At 48.3% G+C, this 21661-nt stretch overlaps 2 protein-coding genes and 5 non-coding genes across 7 annotated transcripts; all 7 read left to right on the forward strand.

Annotated features, from left to right (window-relative positions):
• Nucleotides 1–1657: 1657 nt before the first annotated feature.
• On the forward strand, nucleotides 1658–11588 carry rpl17 (ribosomal protein L17). The gene is given in 7 exon segments (NM_001292622.1): nucleotides 1658–1679; nucleotides 4411–4463; nucleotides 4555–4595; nucleotides 6876–7010; nucleotides 7714–7812; nucleotides 9588–9779; nucleotides 11489–11588. Coding segments are annotated over 6 exon segments (555 nt in total). The 5' UTR covers nucleotides 1658–1679; nucleotides 4411–4423; the 3' UTR covers nucleotides 11537–11588.
• LOC121850776 lies at nucleotides 3738–3806 on the forward strand. Its single transcript, XR_006085752.1, has one exon. It is a non-coding gene; the product is annotated as a small nucleolar RNA SNORD58 (small nucleolar RNA).
• On the forward strand, nucleotides 4658–4727 carry LOC121850777. Its single transcript, XR_006085753.1, has one exon. It is a non-coding gene; the product is annotated as a small nucleolar RNA SNORD58 (small nucleolar RNA).
• On the forward strand, nucleotides 7185–7256 carry LOC121850774. Its single transcript, XR_006085750.1, has one exon. It is a non-coding gene; the product is annotated as a small nucleolar RNA SNORD58 (small nucleolar RNA).
• Nucleotides 8164–8231, forward strand: LOC121850775. The gene has a single exon (XR_006085751.1). It is a non-coding gene; the product is annotated as a small nucleolar RNA SNORD58 (small nucleolar RNA).
• On the forward strand, nucleotides 9954–10027 carry LOC121850779. Its single transcript, XR_006085754.1, has one exon. It is a non-coding gene; the product is annotated as a small nucleolar RNA SNORD58 (small nucleolar RNA).
• A 2560-nt stretch (nucleotides 11589–14148) lies between the features above and the next one.
• Nucleotides 14149–20258, forward strand: LOC103187345 (UPF0729 protein C18orf32 homolog). The gene is made up of 3 exons (XM_042336019.1): nucleotides 14149–14244; nucleotides 18164–18345; nucleotides 19699–20258. Exons 2-3 carry the CDS (start codon nucleotides 18166–18168, stop codon nucleotides 19816–19818), a joined length of 300 nt encoding a protein of 99 aa, XP_042191953.1. The 5' UTR covers nucleotides 14149–14244; nucleotides 18164–18165; the 3' UTR covers nucleotides 19819–20258.
• The last annotated feature ends 1403 nt before the right edge of the window (nucleotides 20259–21661 follow it).

Here is a 21661-nt window from a genome sequence, read left to right on the forward strand (position 1 = left end):
AAAGTCCTGACTTTGGGGGTTCAAACCCAGAAGTGAGAGCGTGATTTTCTGAGCTCGGCTGCTAATTTTCACCTAATAGGTTTGCTGGGACCAAATAGTGCAGATAAGCAGCTCTGTGCTGCAGACACTAGGACACTTTTCTGGAGGGGGGTGATCCTAGAGTCCTGTAGCTCAGTGGTTAGAGGACTCGCCTTGCAAGCAAAAGGATCTGGGTTTGAAAACTTGAGCAAGTTTCCTTACTCCACACGTAAGGAAAAATGATAATAATCCCTCAAGAATAATAAAACAATCCACGACTGTTTGTGGGACACTACTGTGCTTAATTGGCTGCCCAGTTTCACCCACAAATATATAATCAGTTCACTTCACAGTATATTCTGTGAAGTGTTTTGAGACGTCTAGAAGACATGAAAAGCACTATATCAAATGCGAGGATTATTATTTATTTTTATTATTAGGCGAAACATTAGGCAAGTTTCCTCACTCTACAAGCCTCTGTTTATCTAGGAGTCAGTAGGAACCTGGTTGTTAGTCAATTAGCGGTTCGCTTTCCAGGGGAAATAAACCCTTAAAAAAATTGAAAAAATAATAGTTTGGTCACTCAATCCACGACTGCTGCAATGTAGAATTATTTGCCCACAGACTGCTGTTCAAGCAAAGTGCATAGATTGATTCAAATGGGAACAAGTCAGATGCTTAAAGAGGAGAAATATTAAAGGGTGGAGAAAAATGTGTCTGCCATTCATGCAGTCTAGCAGCTCAAACATTTGCCGATAAAAACAATCACTTAGTGATGTAGCCTGATTCAGTTTGTCACACACTTGTCTTAGAAGGTTGTGGTTCAAACCCTACCTTGGGACTTAGGTCCTCGTCTCAAGGTAGGGTTTGAACCCAAAACCTTCTAAGACAAGTGCCTTAGGACATCCTCCTGATGTAAAAGGCGCCATACAAATGTAATTTTGTTGTTGTTATCCAGGTTGACATTTCAATGCAGTGCTGGGGTTGTTCGGGTGATATGATAAACCCTGCTTTGTGTTCAGAGCACTCCCCTCACAAGTGAGAGGACCTGGGGTTCGATTCCCAGGCAGTTTCTTGGGAATTTGGGCGAGTTTGGGCACATCGTGCAAGTTTCCTAATAGACCCTTAAAAAAAATAACTTGTCCACTTCAACCCACGAGTGTTTGTGGGACTCTATTGTGCGTAATTGGCTGCCCCGTGTCACCCACAAATATACAGTCAATTCACTTTACAGTGTGTGTCCTGTGAAGCGCTTTGGGACGTCCTCCCGACGCGAAAAGCGCTATATCAAATGCAAGGATTATTATTATTATTATTATTATTACTATCCATTCACTTCACAAGCGCTTCGAGACGTCCGGAAGACCCGAAAAAACACTGCCGCGTTTCGTCCACGAGACACGCGAGCACTACACTTTGCAGTGTACTTCTGCGAAGCGCTTTGAGACGTCCAAGACGATGACAAGGCGTTGTGTCAAAATGCAAGGGATGGATGGTCCTCCTCCTTCTTCTTCTTCTTCTTCTCCTCACCATTGCAGACCCTCCCTTGGGCTGAAGTCTCGTTGAGGGACGGTGCCCGCTGAGATCTCGCGAGACTGGCTACGCGGGTGACCTGCTTCCCGTGAGCCTCCGCTCCTCCTTTCGCGGCTGACGGCCTGGAGGTGAGAGCGCGAGAGCGGCGGCGGCGGAGCAATCCGTCACCATCGGGGGTGGGGAGGGGAGGGGGGCGCACCGGCGGGGTCGGTAGCTTATCCGGGACTCGGTGGGCGACAGCCCCGGGCCGGTAGTGGGAGTCCCGACCGGCGAGTTTAGGCGGAAGATGAAAAACGGTTGAGCTGTGGCGGGTGTGGGGGCCGCCGTTCAAAATGGCGGCGGCGGCGGCCCCGAGCGCGAGGGCAGCGGAGGAGGAGGTGAAGCTCGCGCTTTGGCTTTCACTGTCGCTGTCGCGGGCGGCGGGAGGTGAGGGGAGGGAGAGGGTGGGGGTTAATGTTGACTTCGTGAGTCAGGGCGTTGGTTGGGGCAGAAGGGAAGGAAATCTACTCCCGAGGCTGTGAGGCCTAGGACCCGGCGCCTGAGAGAGCGGTGTGGGCCCGGGCCGACCGTGGGGGTGGCTGTGGCGGCATCTTGCGTTGCTCTGTGCGTGAGGGAACGGCCTCGGGCGAGTGCCTTAATTTTTCAGGTTTTAATTTAAACCCTCTCCCTCCCCCCCTCTCTCCCTCCCCCCACACCCGCCTTTCTTTGGAGACCTTACACCCTTTCACAAGCGCCGTCTCTGACGCTCCCAGTCACTGCCATGGATTCATGGAGATCTAAGCGCAGGAGGAGGCCGTTTAAGAGCAGCCCATTCAGTCCCACTCCCCGACTCTTTGCCCCCATGGCCCTTGCAAAGTTACTGACCCGAACTGGCCACTCTGCTACCCGTGACAACAACAACAACAAGATTCCATTTATAGAGCGCCTTTCACGTCGGGAGGACGTCCCAAGGCGCTGTAACCCACACGAGCAGGTAACCCACAGCATTGGGCTGGTATTTGGTGGACTTTGGCTTACAAATGTGTTTTAAAATGTGTTGACCTACTATCCCCCTACCTACCTGCCCGTACCCTCCGTTCCTCTGGCTCTGGTCTGCTCCACGTCCCCCGCCCCAACCGCCCTACCATCGGTGGCCTTCAGCCTCTTAGCCCCGAGGCTCTGGAACTCCATCCCCAGTGCCTTCACCGCTTCCTCCCTTTCCACCTTCAAGGCCGGTCTCAAGACCTTTCTCTTTGACCGTGCCTTCAGCTCCCCTCTCGACTCTCTACCCCTCCTCGCTCCTTCCCTCCCCTCACCATTTCCCCCCCAATGCTCAGGTCCTGACCCAACTGTACAGCGCCTTGGGACGTCCTCCCAACGTGAAAGGCGCTCTATAAATGGAATCTTGTTGTTGTTGTTAAATTCTGCCCATACTGACTGGGAGAGAGAGAGAATGTCTGTAGGGGTGAGAGAGGCTAGAGTATCTCTGTCTTCCCTCCACCCCCCTAAAAAAAAAGTTTGGTGTTGCTGAGTTTTATTTCCAATTGATGTAGGTTTGGGCTTGTAACTTGGTGGTTATAGGGAGATAGATAAACCACAATTAGTAAATGAGTATAAGACACAATGGTTGTTAATAATTCTTGTATTTGAGTGACAACGACGCGTAAACTCAGGGTGGTCACTGGAAAGAGTTGAGGGAGAGGAGTGGAGATTATATATTTCTTCCATCCGGTCAGATCTCATGCTGATGAAACCCTTGCTGCACATGGTTTTTGAGGCTGAGAGTTGAGGTCATTTTAGAAAGGCATTAAGTGGATGTGTTTTTCTTTGGGAGGGGTGAGAGGATATCTCAAACCATGCGTCGCTTTCTTGATTGCACTGTAGATTGTTCCTTCCAAGGAAATAAATTAAGTTCGTCTGAACTGCCACTGTCTGACCTCATGGATCAAACTTCACAGACAATTGAAGGAAAATTAATGTATATCTTTCTGTTCTGGGATTGGCATAAGAATGATGGTTTGGATCCAATTAGTGTTTCTAGATCATGGGGTCACTGAGAAAAAAGCCAAATGGTGAGATGTCGCAAGCATTTACACCAGTTGCTGGGCTGCTGTACTGTGGGTCTACATCCTGATGGTCCACTTTACCTGTACTGTAAAAATAACAAAAAAAAACACTCACTTAGAATTCATGTCTATAAACTGTAGCTGCAATGATGACCTTCTTAGGACACCTTTCGATTAATCGTGAAAAGAATTTTTTTTAGTCTGAGCTGCTACAGTCTGACTTCACAGTGAAGGCCTTTGGTTGCCCTGTGTTGTATATGCACCTGTGGTAGTGGTTGAACCAACTAAATTATTGGAAGAGATTGTTTATATGTATGTGTGGCATTATCAGGGCTCATTGGTCAATTGAATAGCAACTTATGCCAGGGTCCACTGACTCCCAAATACAGAAAGGATCAATTTCAAGATTCTCTCACTCGTTTTCAAATCCCTTCATGCCCTCGCACCTACCTACCCATCCCACCTGCTTACCCCCCACTCCCATCACCTGCTGCCTCCGCTTGGCTGGCTCCGGCCTCCTGTGTGTCTTTCATTCCCTCCGCTCCACCATCGGCAGCTGTGCCTTCAAACATGCTATTCAAAATTGGAACTCCACCTCAATCCCTCGGCCTTGCCCTCTCCCTCTGCACTTTTAGTCTGCACACTGACTAAGGACCTTACTTTTTGATCATGTTTACGGTCTTCCCCCTAGCTCGGGGTCAGACTCCACCATTGTCAAGAGTGAAGGGCACTATATATATGCAAGTTGTTGCTATTGTCCACTGTCAAGAAGCTGTTGGTTGATACTAACTTGCGTTTTTACTCTGCTTCCTAGTTCCCCTCCGAAAATGGTCCGCTACTCACTAGACCCAGAGAACCCCACAAAATGTAAGTGATTCTGCTTCGCATTGTGCTTCTGAGACATTGCAGCGATTAAAGAATTATGTAACTGACCTGTCCTTGTTTGTGCTTTTTGCAGCATGCAAAGCCAGGGGATCCAACTTGCGAGTACACTTCAAGGTAAGGGTCACCTGAATGCTGATAAAAACTGGAAACAGCACAGATTTTGGTGTCAACTGTAGCTGCAATGATGACCATCTTAGGACACCTTTCGATTAATCATGAAAACAATTTTTTTTTAGTCTGAGCTGCTACATTCACATAGGGAAGTACGAAGTCATCCACCTGGGTAGCAAAAACAGTAGAGCGGGTTATTTTTTAGAAGGGGAGAGATTGGAATGTGTTAGTGTCCAGGGGGGAATTGGGTGTCCTTGTACACCAATCACAGAAAGTTAGTCTGCAGGTGCACCAAGCAATTAGGAAGGCGAACGGTATGTTAGCATTCATTATGAAAGGATTAGAATATAAGAGTAGGGAAGTCTTGCTGCAACTGTATAGGGCCCTGGTGAGACCACACCTGGAATACTGTGTGCAGTTTTGGTCTCTTTATTTAAGGAAGGATGTACTTGCCTTGGAAGGGGTGCAGCATAGATTTACCAGGTTAGTACCAGGGATGAAGAGGTTGAGTTACGAGGATAGGCTGACCAATTTGGGCCTATATTCTCTAGAATATAGAAGAATTAGAGGGGATCTTATAGAAACCTATAAGATCATCAAAGGGCATAATAGAGTAGATAGTGGGAGATTGTTTCCCCTGGTTGGAGAACTAAAACCAGGGCTCACAACCTTAAAATCAGAGGCAGCCCTTTCGCATTGAGTTGAGGAAGAACTTCTTCACTCAAAGGGTGGTGATTGTATCAAACTCACTACCCCAAAGGGCTGTTGACGCTCAGTCCTTGAACATATTCAAGACTGAGATAGATATATTTCTTATTGTAAAGGGAATTAAGGGATATGGGGATAAGGCAGGGTCAGGTTATTAGCTGGAGTTAGATTAGAAGATCGGCCATGATTGAATGGCAGGGCAGGCTCGAAGGGCCGAATGGCCTACTCCTGCTCCTGCATGTTATGTTACTTTGCTTGTCCCCACAAATAAAGTCAGTTCACTGTACAGTAGTACTTTGAGACGTCTTGAAGACATGATAAGACGCTATATCAAATGCAAGAATTATTATTAACAGCACCTTGGGACATCCCCTGACCCAAGAGGTGTAGTGCAAATGTAATTTGTTGTTTTAATTGAACATTCACATACGCAGTCAGTTTTCAAGACTGAGATGGCTAGATATTTGGTAGGTAAGAGTCTAGAATAACACAGCAGGTTCAAGGGGCTGAATAGCCTACAACCGTTGCAAAGCCTTAGGTTATTTACCTGGGCAGAATAGCCCCTGGGCACCAATCTGTATCCATACTGGACTGATGCTACTTCCCCATGGACTGAACCAATAGAAAAGTGCAGCCACACCCATCATCTTCTAAAAATCACCATAAATGTAGTTTCTGACCCACTGGCCGCTCGCATTGTTTACCTGAATTCACTGCCTGAGCGGCTCCGCATGTGGTTTGCAGCTCGAGAAGAAAATGGGCTTCACTCGGAGGCTCCGTTGTTGTGATTGTCTGTGAGTGTGTGTCTATGTGAGTGTGTCTATGTCTTCTACGTGTGTACGTGTTTCTTGTCTTGAGTGTATGTCTCTCTGTGAATCTGTGTCTCTTGAGTGTGTGTCTCTTGCTGGGTCTCTGTGCCTGTGTGTAGTGAGAGGCAGGGGGTGGTAAGCACCTGTACCCTTGCTGGTGCCACCCCCACCCCAAAATGGCCACCCAGTTTTTGTTAAAGAAGCAATCAATTTTTTTTGCAACTATATTAACGTGTTATTTCCTTAAGTTTAGTTTTTATCAATAACATACAAACGTGCAGCAGTAAAATGTACCTCAATAACACCAACCAGTCCCCGCAATTACCCGTAAGATCTGCAGAGTGTTCCGCTTTTTTTGCAAAAATGTTTGCACTTTGCTATTCCCCCCCCCCCCACATGTTACTAAATACACCGCTCCTTGTTGAGGTGATACTTGAAATAACTGGAGCTTTCATTGGGACTTTACTACGGCACCTGTTGGAGAGGGGGAGAATGCTCTTAGTCAAGTTTACGTATATTTGATGGAAGAATCCAGAATATAGAATTACTCTTCAGAATTTGAGAACATCGTGTTTGGAATAGTCATGAGAATCTGTATTTTATCTGTGTAGACATGCTCATATCCCTGAGTTCTCCAGGCCATATTTTGTGAGTCTCCTGTTACCTAATGGTGGTTCTGTCAGGATTGCTTAGCATTGGAGAGCATATGACAGGGCTTGACTTGTCTCATCGTGAGATTGTGACCGCAACGGTTTTGTTTCTCTAGAACACTCGTGAGACTGCCCAGACCATCAAGGGGATGCACATCCGCAAAGCGACCAAATTCCTCAAGGATGTCGTCATCCAGAGGCAGTGTGTTCCCTTCCGACGCTACAACGGTGGAGTTGGCAGGTGTGCTCAAGTGAGTTGTGTGTGCGTAGGCGACAGTGCCCAGTAACCTTCAGCAGTAAAGAAAGGCAATCTGAGCTCTCTTATATAAGGAGCAGTTGCTTTTGATTGCTAAATGTTTCTACTACTTAGCAATTTATTTAAGTAGCATTGAAATTGTTTCATAGATGTGAACTGAAAACTGTAGCTGCAATGATGACAATCTTAGGACACCTTTGGATTAATCATGAAAACAAATAGTTTTTTAAATCTGAGCTGCTACAGTCTTGATTTCACAGAACTTTCTCCAAACCACTGGTAAATGAGAGAAATGTCTGGTCTGTTTCCATATCTGACCGCTATGGTCCTCTGCATGTAAAGCCGCTTCTAATTGGAACGCTTGCCAGAGGAACATCTTGTGGAAACAAATTTGCAGCAAGGAGACAGCAAGTGTTGCCAAAGTAGATTCATCTTGCGGAATCTACTTTAAATTTTTATTTGTCTAATTTCCCATATTTTTAATTCTAGTCGTCTGGTTAAAGGCTTTTAACCAAATGAGAGACTCTACTTGCTGTTCCTGGCTGCAAATTTAATGTTTTCTCTCAGCCAGCCTGGGGTGTTTTGCTGAATGTGCCAAAGTGCGTTTAAGCCACATGTGTGAAGACAGGCGTTTTTATATTGTTTGCTTGGGCGTAAATCAATGAGGAAATTTACATGTTGTTGTTGTTGTTGTGAAGGCTAAGGCCTGGAACTGGACACAGGGGCGATGGCCTAAGAAGAGCGCGGAGTTCCTGCTGCACATGTTGAAGAATGCAGAGAGCAACGCAGAACTCAAGGTAAGCTTATGATTATCTAAGCCAGGGTGGTCCAACCTTTTGGCTGCAAGTTATGGAGGGAAGGGTAGGCCAGATGAAGTGGAGGAGGGGGTGAAATCAGCCTATGGGCCGGTTGTGGCCCATGGGCCGCCAGATGGACCACCCTGGCCTAAGGAATGTGTAAAAGTCTTGACAGCTAGTATCTACTCTGACTGCCGGAATTGAATCAGAGAAACTATACCGAATAGCCTTTGGCTAGTCTTTTATCTGCTTTCCCTAATGAGTGAGATATTGCATTGATAAGGATTCAGATCTGAACATCATTGTAGAAGGTACCTGTTGTAGATAGTTGTGCTGACCAACATATTGTGGTTACAATGATGACCATCTTAGGACACCTTTGGATTAACCGTGAAAGGAAGATATTTTGTCTGAGTAACCACATGTAAGATGGCCCAGTGTGCAGCCGAGCAGCTCTTTGGGGGTTGAATTAGAAGTTTCAGGCAATCAGAATGCAGAATGTTCACTTTGTTTTTTGTAAATTAAATTAATGCGCACTGTGTAGTTGAGGAGAATCAGAGTATATATTCTATAGTTTGAAGAGAGAGAACACCCGTATAGAATCCTACAGCACAGGAGGCTAATTGACCCACTGTATCTCTGCCAGCTCTTTGAAAGCTACCCACTTCAAGTAAATATCCAGTACGCTCTTTTCATGGTAAATGGCATGGGTATGAGTGATGGATGCCATTTTAGCATCTTTTCTCCCAAGGTTCATGTGACCACAATTATCTCTTCTAGCTTGGACGGTATTTATATTTTATGTGTTTGGTTTAGATGGCTGTGAGAGTGTTGTACTCTTTGTGCACCTCACAGAAGTGTGCTTGATCATGAGCCACACTGTATTTTATAGCCTTCGTAATTGCATGATTTCTTGCTAATTGCAAATCACCCTTGTTGGGATCTTCTTGAGAAGAATTGGGTTACAGTGGAAAATTAAACTGAATGCATTTTCAACACACTCCTCCCTACTGGAACCAGTTCAATCCACTTAAAACACTCATAATTTTTTGCATGTGTTACTTATTTTATAATGCTTAAAAAGGTTGACAGGCCGTGTGGGTCGTTTTTTTTAATCTGCTGTATATTCAGTTAACACACGTTTTCTTTGACTACTGGAGCCTGACTTGAAATCTATTCCATTTAATCATCTGCTTAGGATTGGAGCAAAGGCTTGAATCTCACATGGTGAGGTAATAGTAGGAAAAACATTGTACTGCCTTTGCTGGCCTGAGAACATAAGAATTGCTAGATGAAAGAAGACCAACGCCCGCCCAATTCGCTTTCCAAGATCCATTGAAAATGCATGTCGTCCCAAACTATATAACTCTATCCCCAATGCTGAGATAAACAGAAATTTATCTTGCTGTGTGCAATTGCCTACTGCATTTCGCCAAGAAAATATACAATTCACTTTACAGTATATTCTGTGAAGTGCTTTGAGATATCTCAAAGACGTGATAAGGCACTACATGAAGGATTAGCTCATTTTTGAAAGAATCAACACTTTCTGCTTCCACCGTCTCACTAGGAAGCTTGTTCCATACATTTACATCGCTCTCTGAAGTAGTGTTGCCACAGATTTGTTTTGAATTCACCCCCCTTCAATCGCAGTCCATCTTGAGTTACGCTTTAATAGTTCTAAGCCCAGTTGGGTATGGTGGTGGGTATGGGTGTTGTGAATTCTATTCTATAAGGAGATGTGCTTTACCTGGTGAATGTTTCCCTGTTTTCAGGGTCTGGATGTGGATTCCCTGGTGATTGAGCACATTCAAGTGAACAAGGCACCCAAGATGCGCAGACGTACTTACCGAGCTCACGGTCGTATCAATCCCTACATGAGCTCCCCCTGCCACATTGAGATGATCCTCACTGAGAAGGAGCAGATTGTCCCCAAACCAGAGGAGGAAGTTGTTCAGAAGAAAAAGGTAATTGAATTGTGGGCAGATTTTCTATCTAGTTGCCTATCTTTGGAGCAGCCTCGGTTGAATTCAAAGAAAATTTTGCACAGATATTACATTTCACCCATAGTTGTTCACTTTACAGTGTATTGAATGCTGATTAACACTGCTGATAGTCCAGATTTTTGGTGTCAACTGTAGCTGCAATGATGACCATCTTAGGACACCTTTCGATTAATAATGAAAACAACCAAGATGAACTTAGTCTGAGCTGCTACATTCTGGCCCACTTGTTTGGAGGGCTAAGGACATTACACTTGAGCCTCACAGGTTTGGTACCAATATTACAGTGGAAAAAATGAACTCGGTGACTCTTTGACAGATTCCTCAATTTTGGAGATGGTTCATGCCACACTTGACATCCTGGAGATTTTTTTTACCCATATGGTACTTGTCTATTTCCTTAACAGGGTCACAGACTTTGTAGACCCAGAACTTTTCCAGACGCGTTTTGCACTCAGTTAAGTTGCCCAAGGCATGGGTGGAATGTAATTGTTTACCAGAGTTTATTGGCTTTAAGTTCACCAGAGTTGTAGCTGCTTCATTTGGTTATTTGCTCGTCCTATATGGCTTTTACATGCGTCTTTTCTTTCTCACGGCGATTGGTGTTGATATTGAAAGTTCAGTTACAGTATTGGATATCACAGAGAAAGCTTTGGATTAGCCATGACAATTCAGTGTGTCTGAGTGCCTTCAACTCAACTGCTATTTTTTGCGACGATTCAAAGTTTAAAACACTTGGATATTTAGATATATCCTTTTCTTCCCTGTCCCCCCTCACTCCACACTATCTGCCACCACTAAATAGGACATGGATGTGTATCCAGATTCCACTTCAACTAGTGGACAGTAGTAATTATTCTCACAAACGTTCACTGGAACTCGTAGTGTCTGTGCTGGCCATTGCAGAAAGGACAATCTTGAGTGTTGACAGCCGTCCTCTCCTTTCTACCCCTGCCAATACATCTGGTTGTGGGAGAGGGGTGTGCATTGTGTCCTGCTGGCTGAGACCAATGGTAACTTTCTACACCTGGCAACTATTAGCTTGTTTATTGGCTTGTGCACTGCCACAGCAGCTTTCCTGCAGACTGATGAATATGTAGAGACTTAGCTGAGTGAGACAATCACATTAAAGACCTTAGATCTTTCATTTTTCTGCTTATGGTAATCAAACTGAAACAAACCAGGCATAAGAGTTCCTCACGCAGCGCCAAGTCCACGATTTGCGGGACGTGTTAAATGTAAAAGCTGCGGCCAGACTTTGAGCGATGCTCTAAGTGAAATCATGTTCTTCAGGTCTTCAGCCTCTCTGTTTCCATCCTTTGGAAATCCAACCCATTCACTTCGCCCCCTTCAAGTCTCATCTCAAGATCCTCCTCTTCGACCATGCTTTCTGTCACCCTCCTACTCCTTACCCTCCTGATCCTAAACCTCAGCTCAGGTGCAAATCCTGACTATCCAGTGCTTTGGGATGTCCTGACGTGAAAGGCGCTATATAAATGTAGTTTGCGTTGTAGAAACATTTCAAAACTTGGAATAACAATGTCTACAATGCTGGTTAACTGTTCACAGATTGAGAGACGCTCTCTGACATGTGGAAATATCTTGCAGTCAGTGTTGGAAGATTGCCCTCTATCTGCTCCATGTGGAGTAACTTTCTTTTATTTTGTTTCCAGGTTTCCCAAAAGAAGCTGAAGAAGCAGAAACTCATGGCTCGGGATTAAACTCGACAGTTGCTCCTGTATATAAAGTTTGAAAAGAAAGCTTTTAGAAACTAACACAGTGTCTGTTTTTTTTAATAGTTTTAATAATAATGATCCTTACATTTGTTATAGCGCTTTTCCCGTCCTCTAGATTTTAAATTTAATGCAGATAAGTGCGAGAGGAAGTGCACAATAAATGGAAGGACAGAGATGCCTAGTGGTTCATATTACAAAGATTTGCAAACCAAGGAAGGAAGGGGTGGAGTGACCATAGGCGCAGCCCAATAAAGGTGGGATTTAAAAAGGGGGTTATTGAGGCAGTAAGTTCCAGCGGTTCTGGAGTGAACTGCCCTGGAATACTGAGGACCCGCCTGGCTCAGGAACTGGACTAGACACCGTCACAGAGGGATGGCTTGAATTTGACATTCCATTGCCAACAGTGGTGGTGCAAAGGAGAGTATGTCGTATAGTTGGATAGCAACAATGACATGTTCCGGGACTTTGGAAAGAAAGAGCAATACAGTTGATGCCAATATACCTGTCACATGAGCACATTATAAAAAAGCTTCATAACAAAAAATTACATTTGTATAGAACCTTCCATGTTGGGGGGNAACCTCTATACATACTGCGGACCCATCTGACTACAGACTGTCACAGGAATGGCTTGATTCTGACATTCCATTGCTAAACATGTCAAGAAAAACTTGGATTTATATAGCACCGGTGTATCACCTTGGCGGCAGTTCAGCTACAAGGGGTCCCATGTGCCTGTTCTCAAATTATCGCCACCATTGCTTCCCAGCAACAACAGCAAAATTACATTTGTATGGCGCCTTTCACTTAGGACATCCGGCGCTGGACGGACAGAGTTACTGACCCAAGCTGAGGGTTGGGGTGGGAGAGGGTGGCGGGCAGGGGGGCAAGCAGGGAGGTTGAACACGGTTGAGATGGGTCTTGAAGGGGGAGAGGGAGGGGGTGAGATGGAGGGACTGTGGGATGGAGTTCCAGAGGGTGGGTGTATAGTAATGGAAGGAAGGCAAGCTGGGGAGTGAAGCAGGCCGGAGCCCACTGAGCAGAGGGAGCGAATGGGGTGGTAGGGGAGCGCAAGACTGTGGAGGGCTTTGAAGGAGTAGAGAAGGGTCCAGGTTTTTTTTAAGAATAGGAGTGATGACAGCGGTTTTAAAAAGGGTGGGAACAGTACCAGAGGACAGCGAGAGGTTAACAATGTCAGAGAGTAGAGGGGCAAGGAGGTGCAGCTGGGAGGTAGGGATGGGGTTGAAGGAGCGGGTGGGGTTTCATATGGGTTGTGGTGGTGAGAGGAGAGGGAGGCAGGTTCAACGAAGGGAGGGGTGGGAGGAGAATATGGGGAGGGGCTACAGATGCAATGGAAGAGGCAACTGAGCAGATTCCCTTGACTGGATTCGAAGAAGTCCAGCATCGCCCTCGCAGTTGGGATTTGAGGTGAGGATGGGTGGCCCATGAGAGGGTGGGTGGGGGAGTCGGTTTGTGATGGGAGAAGAGGAACCTGGGGTTATCCTTAGCCTCCAAGAATTTCTTGGGAGTAGAACGACGATTTAGTGGAGGCGAGGGCGGAGCGGTAGGATTTGACATGATCCAGTCAGATCTGCCGGTGGACACGTTTGATTTAAGCCAGGTGCGCTCGGCGGAACGCGGCTGGGCTTCAAGGGAGCGGAGGTGGCTGGTGATTTGCGTGAGTAGTAGACGGTTCGGGAAGAGAGTGGATTGAGGGAAACGAGAGTGGAGGAGAGGGAGCTGGGTGGCGGTTGAAGAGTTCAGGGAGATGAAAATGATGGTCCGAGATCGCTTTGTCGATGATGGTGAGGACCGAGACGGTGAGACCCCGAGTGATCACCAGATCGAGGGGGTGACCGCGGATGTGGAGGGAGAGATAAGGGAGGAAAAGTCTGTATAGTCTCAACTATACAAAAAACCCAACTCCCATCGCCAGGAGGATACAGTTCAAGATCCTGGTCCTCACCTTCAGCCCTCCATGGTCTTGCTCCCCACTACCTCTCGGACCTCCTAACCCCCTACCATCCTGCTCGCTCCCTCCGCTCTGCTTCACGTCCCCCCGCTTCGCTCACCCCACCAATGGCGGGCGGGCCTTCCAGCACTCCGCTCCCACCCTCTGGAACTCCATCCCGCAGTCCCTCCACCTCGCCCCGTCCCTCACCACCTTCAAGACCCTCGTCTTCGACCTCCTCTTGCGATCTCCCTGCTGCCCCCCCGCCCTCCCCCGTCTCGGGTCCGAAATGTCTGATCAGCGCCTCGGGACTCCCTCCGGACCCGAAAGGCGCTTTACACGTGTAATGTTGTTGTTGTTGTTCTCTAATCCTCTCTCACACTCTCTGTCTCACTGTTGTTGTTGTCGTTGCTCCTCCCCCCACACCCCCCCTCGCGCACCGGCCGCTGAGCCCCGCCCCCCTCTGTGACGTCACAATAGGCGGGGATGAGCAGCCAATGGGGAGCGGGGCGAGGCCAGGTCCCGGGTCCGCCCCGCAGTAACCGTACGGCCAATCGGGAGAGCGCCCGGGGGAGCTGGCAGCCAATCAACAAGGAGCATAACAAGGTCGCCCCGCCCCCCCTCGCGCCTGGCTCCACCTCCCCTCTTCCGGTCCTGACCCGGACGCGAAGCGAAGCGGAAGCTGAGGGGAGACACCGCGTCCGACAGTCGGCGCTGGAGGTACATCAGCGATACATCAGCGGTGAGTTCCGGGGCCTGGTTTCCCGGGGGGGGGGCGGGGGGGGGGGGGGTCTCACCTCACCCACCGCAGCGATTCCCCCTCTCGCTCTCCGTCTCTCTCTCTCTCTTCTTTCTCTCTCTGTCTATTCTCCGCGGTTTGTTGACAGTTCGGGGTCTCACCCGCAGCCGCTGAACTCGACCTGAGCATCGCCATAGGGGGGGCCACCGCCAGAGGGCGCTGTGGGGCACTGCCCGCGGCCTCCGCCAGGGGGGCGCTGTGGGGCACTGCCCGCGGCCTCCGCCAGGGGGGCGCTGTGGGGCACTGCCCGCGGCCTCCGACAGAGGGCGCTATGGGGCACTGCCCGCGGCCTCCGCCAGAGGGCGCTGTGGGGCACTGCCCGCGGCCTCCGCCAGGGGGGCGCTGTGGGGCACTGCCCGCGGCCTCCGCCAGGGGGGCGCTGTGGGGCACTGCCCGCGGCCTCCGCCGGGGGGCGCTGTGGGCGACACGACGACAATAATAATAATAATAATAATGATTATAATCCTTGCGTGTGATACAGTGGCCCTATCACGTCTTCTCGACGCCTCAAAGCTCTTTAAGCACACACTTAACACCAATACTTTGACCCCTCGCCTTATTATTATTATTATTTTTTGGGGTGGTGGTGGGGGTGGGGGGTGTGGGCCTCACATGGCCCCCAACCCGCGAAGTGCCTCGAAATCGGACGGGTGGGTTCCGGAAAGCAATCCGCGCCCTCTCAGCCGCGATCTGGTGGAACGGCGGAACAGGCTCGAAGGGCTGAATGGCCGACTCCTGTTCCTGTGATCCTCGGAGGGACATCTCCCGCTCAGCGAGTCCCCGGCGGCGTTGGGCCAAGGCCAAGGCCAACAGGAACTTCGCTCGTGGATCCCCTGTGTCTGATACGCACCTGTGTGACATCTGCAGTCGCCGCATTTAGTAGTAACGATAATCTTTTTCCTTCGATTATACGGAAATCTTTGAAGGTGGCAGGACAGGTACAACACAAAGTTACATTGGTATAGCGCCTTTCACGCCGGTAGGACGTCCCGGGGTAGATAAAGCTGTCAAAAAAAAAAAAGCGTACGGGAACCTTGGCTTTAAAATAGAATACAAAAGTAAAGAGGTTATGATGAACCTTTACAAAACGTCAGTCAGGTCTCAGCGAGAGACTGGGTTCAGGTCTGGGCCCCACACTTTAGGAAGGATGTCAAGGCATTGGAGAGGGTGCAATGCAAAGGAGATTGACCAGAATGGTACCAGGAATGAGGGACTTCAGTTATGTGGCGAGACTAGAAAAGCGAGGATTATGTTCCTTGGAAAAGAGAAATTTAAGGTGTTCAAATTTAGAGGTGTTCAAATTTATGATGGGATTTGATAAAGTGAACAGGGAGGAACTGTTTCCACTGGCGGGTGGGTCGGTAACCCAAGGACACCGATTTATAATAGTTGCCAAAGGAGCCAGAGGGGAGGAGACATTTTTCCAAACTGTGGGTTGTTCGGATCTGAAAAAGCATTGCCTGAAAGGATGTGGAAGCCGATTTAATAACAACTTTCAAGAGAGAAGTGGATAGATGTTTGGGGAGGACAAATTTGCAGGGCTATGGGGAGAGCGCGAGGGAGTGGGATTAATTTGTTTAGCTCTTTCAAAGAGCCGGCACGGGCGCAATGGGCCGAATGGCCTCCCTGTGCGTTGTATGACTCTGTGTAGCGTCTTATCACGTTGTTGAGATGTCTCAAAGCATTTCACAGGTTTGTTGAGTGGTGAACGAAACGTGGCAGCAAGTTTTACACAGCAATGTCCGAACAGCCATGGAGTGAGTGACCAATTTTATTTGGGATTTGCTGGCCTAGACACCAGGAGAGAGGACTACCTTCTCTTTTCGAATAGTGCCATGGGATCTTTAACGTTCAGATGAACAGACAGACGGGGCCTCAATCTAACGAAGGAAGGCACCTACGACAGTGCAACACACCCAAAGCATTGTGTTGGAAGTGTCAGCCTCAACTGAGATTCTACGTCCTAACGTGGGGTTTGAACCCACAGCCTTCTGACTCAGTGGTGAGAGTGCTATCACTGAGCCAAGCTGAGGTAGGACATAGTACAGGTCAGTGGGTCAGCCTGGCTCAGTTGGTAGCATTCTGGCCTCCGATGTCAGTAGGTTGAGACGCCAGGGAGGGACCTGGAGCTCACAATCCAGGCTGACTTCCCTGGTTAGTGCCGGGGGAGCTGCATTGTCGGAGGTGCTGTGGTAAATAAAACGTGGTCCTGCCTGCAGGAGGCATTTTGACGAGGCTCATGTTACACATTCTTTTACTCTACACCCTCATGGACTTTGTTATTTATGTGTAAGCCATGAGTCAGAATACTGAGGGTTCAAGCCCCCACGTCGGAATTCACAGTCGAGGCTGATGCTCCAGTGCATTTTTGGAGGTGCCGTCCTTCAGAAGAGACCATGGCCCAACTGTACCTGTTCAGGTGGATATTGAAGATCCTGCAGAACTATTCAAAATCAGAAGGGATTTTCCATTCAGAACTCTGCCGCTCGTGTCCTCTCGCGCACCAGGCTCCGTGAATCTATCACCTCCATCCTCGCCCGGCTCCACTGGCTCCCCATCACCCAGAGGGTCGAGTTCAAAATCCTCGTCCTCGCCTACAAGGTCCTCCCTACCTCTGTGACCAGCGAACCATGCAGATTCTGCTCCCTGCTTGGCAGGCTCTGGCCCTCTCCATGACCCTCGCCTTGCCAGTCCCACCATCATGGTCAAGCCTGCAGCTCCTCTGCCCACATCTTCTGGAACTCCATCCCACAGTCCCTTCACCTCACCTCCTCTCTTGCCTCCTTCAAGGCGGGTCTCAAGACCTTCCTGTTCGATCATGCCTTTGGTCACCGTCCTACTCCCACCCTTCCTGCCTTCTAATCCCTCCTGATCCCAAGCTCCAGTTTGGTTCAAAATCCTTGACTGTCCAGCACCTTGGAACGATCTCCCTTCAGCTCCTGTTAACCCTGAAAGCCAAAGCACTAACAGGCGGGATGGTTCTAGCTGGACAAGTAGCGGGAAAGCTTGCCAGGCATGACATCAATGGCAAGCTATATGGTTTTAGCTGGTTAGATTCTAGCAGTTACCAACGGACACTCTGTGGTCCCCAAGCCTTGGCACTTGCCAACCTGTATCTATTAGTCTCTAGAATGGGTCCCTCCCGGGAGAGAGTTTGCATTCCATTCCAGCAAACATGTGTAGGTGGGATGCATGGAATTCTCGGTTTGGTCAGTCACTACACAAGTATATCAGGTGAAGTGCTTAGCGACATCCTCCTGATATGAACGACTTAAGTTGCGTTAAACACGGTTACGTGGATTTACTACAACTCTGTTTTTTTTGGATGAGCCATTAAACCGCGGTCCCATCTGCCTGTTCAAGTGGGTGTTAAAGAGGCTGTGGCGCTAGAGAGGGAATATCTCTGCTGTGTCCTGACGCTATATCAAATGCTAGGTTTATTATTATATTTAGTGTGATGTTTTGTGGAGTCCTGTAGCTCAGTGGTTAGAGCACTCGCTTTGCAAGTGAGAGACCTGAGTTCAATTCCAGGCAGAGGGCGAAACCTCGGGCAAGTTTCCTTACTCCACACGCCTAATATAATCCCTCCAAACCAAAACCAATAATAAATTGGTCATTTTCAATCTACGACTGTTTGTGGGACATTGCTGTGCGCAATTGGCTGCCGCGTTCGCCCACAAATATACAGTCAATTCACTTTACAGTGTGTTCTGTGAAGCGCTTTGGGACGTCCTCCCGACGTGAAAAGCTCTATATCAAATGCAAGGATTATTATTATTATTATTATGTTCATGCGTGTACATCAAATGTAAGGATATTTTTTATTATCTGCGGTAATAATTTTTTCCCCATTGATTCCCAGCAATGGTCTGCATTCCCTGCATAGTCATTCCAGTCCTCCTCTGGGTCTACAAGAGATTCCTAGAGCCCATCTTGTATCCCTTTATCTCTCCCATTATCGCCCGCATTTGGCCAAATCGAGCGGAGAGAGCATTGAGCAAGGGGGGCACAGCCAAGACAGCAGAACTCAATGGGACATTAAAGGTAAGCAGGCTGCAGTTACAAGCCCCATTTTGGTAAGCAAGCCGCAGTTATAATCGGGATCACTTTATTCTGAGGTCCCCACAAAGCCCCTCTCATTTCACCTCCTCGCTTTTCTTTGTAGTTTTCAGAGATTGTTGACCTGGGTTGGGTCCTGTCAGTAAAAAGACTGCAAACTCAGAGTTTTGTGTCCTGAAGCCACCCAGTTTGGGGTTGGCCTGCCCCTACTCCCCATATTACTCACTCTCCCCCCACCCACACCCACCCCACACACACACACACACACACACTCTCTCCCCTTTTTCTCTCTCTCTCCCCCCACACACCTCCCTCTCTTTCCCGTTTCTCTCTCTCTCCGTCTCCAGTTCCATCTTGCTCCTTTCCCCCTCACGCCCCTTTCTCCCCTTTTGTCTCTTCCACCCTGACGCCCCCCCCCCTCTCTCTCTCTCTCTCTTTCTCCCCTTTCCCCACATTAGCCTCTGGGTTTCTCTCTCTTCCCCCCCCTCTCTCTTTCCCCCTCCCCCCTTGTTGCCAGCTCTGCTGTGAAGTGACTTGTGTTGTGGTTGTTGACAGGAGAGGAGGAAGCGCAGACCCAGGGCGTGTAGAGCAGAGTATGAGATCAGAGCCGTCAGAACGCTAGACCTAGGCTCCAAAATCAGATAGTTAACAACTGCTTTAATTACTGAATCAACTTTCTGACGGACATCTGCTCTAAATAAAGGAAACAAACTAGTGTCCGCAGTGGTTTCTTCACACCGTCCTACTTGAAAACTTCCTCCCTTCCCTCTCTCTGTATCTCTCACTGATCCCACCACATGTTTGAGCTCCAGGGTTAGCTCCTGAGCTTAGTTAAAATGTTTCATTGGCCGATCTCTCTCTCCCTCCTCTGCCCACATGCCCCCCCCCACCGACTGCAAAGAATGGGAAGCGACATACGTAGAGATGTGGGTGTAGATGATTGCCCCCCGATCTCCTTCTCTCTTCCCCCTATCTCCACCACCACTACATGATGACTTGCTTATCTCTCCTAAAGATGAGTAGAGTGGGTTCATCCGAGGAAGTAACTGAAGTTCACAAATTTCCCTCGTTCCCCCCCCCCCCCCCCGCCCAAATTTGATTCACTGCTTCCTCAGGGCACCTGAACACAAAGACATGACCTTCCCACCCCCTCCCATGTGGCTTCTCTTCTTGTTCGGGGTCGGGCTCGGTTGGGAGTGAGGGTGCGCGGAAGAGCAAATGAGGGCTAGGAAGATGGCTTACCAGGCTGGCTGGCGGGGGACACGGAGTAGGCAGTGTTTGATTGCCTCCAGTCAGTCTGGACGCACTTCCCCTAACACCGCGCGTCTCTCTCTTCAGTCTGAAATTCCGGACAAATGCGGAGAAGCGAACGGCCTGATGGCGAATGGAACGGGAGGAGCGGAGTCCTGCATTCCCACAGAGGGACCACCTGGAATCCCGGACAAAAAGACCGACTGACCAACGGGACTCCCCCTCCCCCTCCGCACAAACAACCACCTTGGATATCTCTGCTGTGCAATTATATCAGCAATGTTTAAATACATAAAGAAGGAAATAGATTTTATTTATTAATGGCTTTCAGATTGATACAGATTTATGAACTCTTGCTGCTTTGTCTCTGCGTCGCTCCCTGCAGGTCAGTCTCAGAACTGATCGAGACCACACACACACATACCCCCACCCACCCATCCCCTGTAGATGGCCACCCTCCCTCTATCAGGTACTTTGAGAGACTGACCTGCTCGGATCTCCAATGTCCGCTGTTGTTTCCTGACCCCCTCTGGTTGCACTTTACTCTGCGTTATTTGTGCGCAATTCTGTAACGAGCTGATTCCTGCAAAGGTTTCAACAACCTGTATGAGTCTCTCAACCTTTTGATTAAACTCTTCCTAATAGAGGCTCCTACTGGGTTTATGAGTGTGTATGTGTGTCTCTTTGATCACCAGTGACAATTTACATTTATATCCATCGAAGCCTGTTAATTCATGGCAGTCCTGTAGTGTAGCTTCACAAGCAACATCCCGGACGAAACCTTAGGCAAGTTTCCCATTGGCGGATCGCTTTCCGGGGTAATAATTAATCCCTTTGAAAAAAAAGCCTTCACTCAATCAACGACTGTTTGTGGGACACTGCTGTGAGCAATTGGCTGCCAATTTTCGCCCACGAAATACTCCTCCTCATTTTACAATATATTCTGTGAAGAGCTTTGAGACGTCTTAACGATATGATACTCCATTATATGAAATCCAAGGATTATTATTAATTTGAGGTTCAGGGTAAAATAATAATAATCCTTGCATTTGATATAGCACTTGTCACGTCTTCGAGATGTCTCAAAGCGCTTCACAGAATAGACTGTAAAGTGAATTGATTGTATATCTGTGGATGAAACGAGGCAGCCAATTGCACAGAACAGCATCCCACAAATAGTCGTGGATTGAGTGACCATTATTATTGTTTTTATCTTGAGGGATTATTATCAAGCATATATATACACAGCCTCCTGTACACACAGCCTTTCCTGCATACACAGAGCCTCTCCCAATTTCTCCCATTGTATCCTCTATACACACAGCCTCTCCCAGTGTCTCTCCTGTATACACAGAGCCTCTCCCAGTGTCTCCCACTGTATACACACAGCCTCTCCCAGTGTCTCTCCTGTATACACAGAGCCTCTCCCAGTGTCTCCCACTGTATACACAGCCTCTCCCAGTGTCCTGTATACACACAGCCTCTCCCAGTGTGTCTCCTGTATACACAGCCTCTCCCAGTGTCTATACACACAGCCTCTCCCAGTGTCTCTCCTGTATACACAGAGCCTCTCCCAGTGTCTCTCCTGTATACACAGAGCCTCTCCCAGTGTCCTCTATACACACAGCCTCTCCCAGTGTCTCTCCTGTATACACAGAGCCTCTCCCAGTGTCTCCCACTGTATACACACAGCCTCTCCCAGTGTCTCTCCTGTATACACAGAGCCTCTCCCAGTGTCTCCCACTGTATACACACAGCCTCTCCAAGTGTCCTGTATACACAGCCTCTCCCAGTGTCCTGTATACATACAGCCTCTCCCAGTGTGTCTCCTGTATACACAGCCTCTCCCAGTGTGTCTCCTGTATACACAGCCTCTCCCAGTGTCTCTCCTGTATACACAGCCTCTCCCAGTGTCTATCACTATATAGACAGGCTATACTGCACTTGGCCAGGATTGCCGTGATGATTATAAAACACTTGGGCCTCAGCAAGGAATTTGATGACTGACAAGCGCTGGGATGTAAGAATGAAATGTGTGGGTCAGTCGGTA

Source organism: Callorhinchus milii, unplaced genomic scaffold, assembly GCF_018977255.1.
Source record: "Callorhinchus milii isolate IMCB2004 unplaced genomic scaffold, IMCB_Cmil_1.0 Scaffold1, whole genome shotgun sequence".
Classification (NCBI taxonomy): domain Eukaryota; kingdom Metazoa; phylum Chordata; class Chondrichthyes; order Chimaeriformes; family Callorhinchidae; genus Callorhinchus; species Callorhinchus milii.

Bases quoted from the DNA above. Each gene is read 5' to 3' on its own strand.
- LOC103187345 (XM_042336019.1), top strand. From the start codon at position 18,166: ATGGTCTGCATTCCCTGCATAGTCATTCCAGTCCTCCTCTGGGTCTAC. The intron at 18,346-19,698 runs GTAAGCAGGCTG...CTCTCTCTTCAG, and splicing joins AACTCAATGGGACATTAAAG to TCTGAAATTCCGGACAAATG.